Source organism: Mandrillus leucophaeus, unplaced genomic scaffold (genome assembly GCF_000951045.1).
Source record: "Mandrillus leucophaeus isolate KB7577 unplaced genomic scaffold, Mleu.le_1.0 Scaffold207, whole genome shotgun sequence".
In the NCBI taxonomy this organism is placed as follows: domain Eukaryota; kingdom Metazoa; phylum Chordata; class Mammalia; order Primates; family Cercopithecidae; genus Mandrillus; species Mandrillus leucophaeus.
The window spans coordinates 22,206-24,035 of NW_012102110.1; the positions used below are offsets into that span (position 1 = coordinate 22,206).

Sequence of the window (1,830 nt, forward strand, 5' to 3'; positions counted from 1 at the left end):
GAGGGACTATCAGAAACTTAACATATAACGTTATATGTTACATGTTGTTAAGATGGCACCTTGGTTCCCACCTGCACTTGTGCCTGTATGTACGACTCCTCTGAGTACCCCACAGGGACAAATAAGACTGTCAAATTAACACCCACCATCTCATCAGTGTTCATCAGGGTTTATACATTTGCCAGCACTGTGATGGCTGTAAATATTTCTCACAGAAACTAGAGGTCAGACTCTTAGAATGATGTCTCAACAAAGCCCAAACCAATTTTCACTCTAGAAGAACAGCATGAGAAATATGTAAATGAATATTTACAGGCAACAAACTCCAAAGGTTCTGGCTATACTCCTGATGCCTCAAACCCTCTCCTGATATACCAGACTTATAAATTTGTATGCTGTGGTAACATACGTCTGACTATAGAATAAACGAAATGAATGAGCAGTGGCTAAGGAAACACACTCCCGTATGCCATCAAGGGTAATGAAAACAATAATAATTGATTGCTTAATGATAAATTTAAAGATTTTAATTTGATATAACAGAGGAAACAAAGTTACTGAGATATTACTTTAGAGACACTTTACCTAAACGGAATCTAAAACCTCCACAGTGGATGATGATGGACATCCTGAAACGGAACCCCTAAGGGAGTGATTTTATTTTATGCTTACAGCAATCACAGGCTGTGCAGAAAGAGTATTCTACCCACAAGACAAACCTTTTTGAGATATCTATCAGCAGTTCACAAGCCAGGCTATATGTCAGAACCCTCTGGAAAGATTTAGGGAGTGTTGGGTAGGGGAAGATGCTTGACTTCCATTCCCAGAGACTGCCACAGTGGATCTGGGAAAGGACCAGGAACTTGTATTTCCTCAGGTGATTCTTATCTGCAGACAGGTTTAGGAATACTGGTTTGTAAGGTCTGCATTACAACCTATCTCTAGAGACCTGGTTTGCATTCACACCTCCCAGCTCCTCACCTGACTTCTTATATCCACCAAAGGGCAACTCCACTGGGCTGACATTATAGTTGTTAATGAAGCACGTTCCAGCCTGAAGCTCAGCTACCACTCTATGAGCCCGCTGGATGTCCCTATGAAGAAAAAAAGAATGTGTGCATTATTCAAAGTTTCTTAGTCTACTACTTTAACAGGAAAAGTTACACTGCCAGTTCTAGGGTTCTCAAATCTTACTAAATTCTCATTTCTTCAAAATGTTTTAAAATCTTTGATCATCCAGGCAAAACAGACATGGATTGGATTTTATAATCCCAAGCACAAGGCATCTTTAAAATAAGTAACAGCAACAAGGGTGCCCAAAATTCAATGGGGGAAAAACAGTCTTTTCAACAAATGGTGCTGAAACAAGTGGATATCTACATGCAAAAAAAAATAACAGTGGAGCCCTTTCTTACACCATACACAAAAATTAACTTAAACGCATCACAGACATAAAAATGTCAGACTGAGAACTATAAAACTCTTTGAAGAAAACAGAGGAATAAATCTTCATGACCGTGGGTCAGGGAAAGATTTCTTAGATTATGACACCAAAAGTAACTGACAAAAAAAACAGAATTGGAATTGGTCAAAATTTAAAATTTTGTGCTACAAATAAGACTATCAAGAAAGAGAAAAGAAAACCCACAGAAATGCAAATAAAAACCACAATGAGATACTACTTCACACCCACAAGGATGGCTAAAATCAGAAGGACAGACAATAACAAGGGCTGGTGAGGATGTGGACAAATTAGAACCTTCATACGTCATTGGGAGGAATGTAAAATGGCGCTGCCAATTTGGAAGAGTTTAGCAGTTCCTCAAAAAG

The 1,830-nt window shown here is 38.7% G+C and overlaps 1 protein-coding gene across 1 annotated transcript in view; it reads right to left on the bottom strand.

Moving 5' to 3' along the window:
* The window catches only part of ALDH9A1 (aldehyde dehydrogenase 9 family, member A1), a 40,362-nt gene that overhangs the window by 9,499 nt on the left and 29,033 nt on the right, over positions 1 to 1,830 (bottom strand). The window contains exon 8 of the mRNA XM_011979969.1: positions 982 to 1,094. Coding sequence (XP_011835359.1) covers positions 982 to 1,094 — 113 coding nt within the window. The remainder of the gene's footprint in view (positions 1 to 981; positions 1,095 to 1,830) is intronic.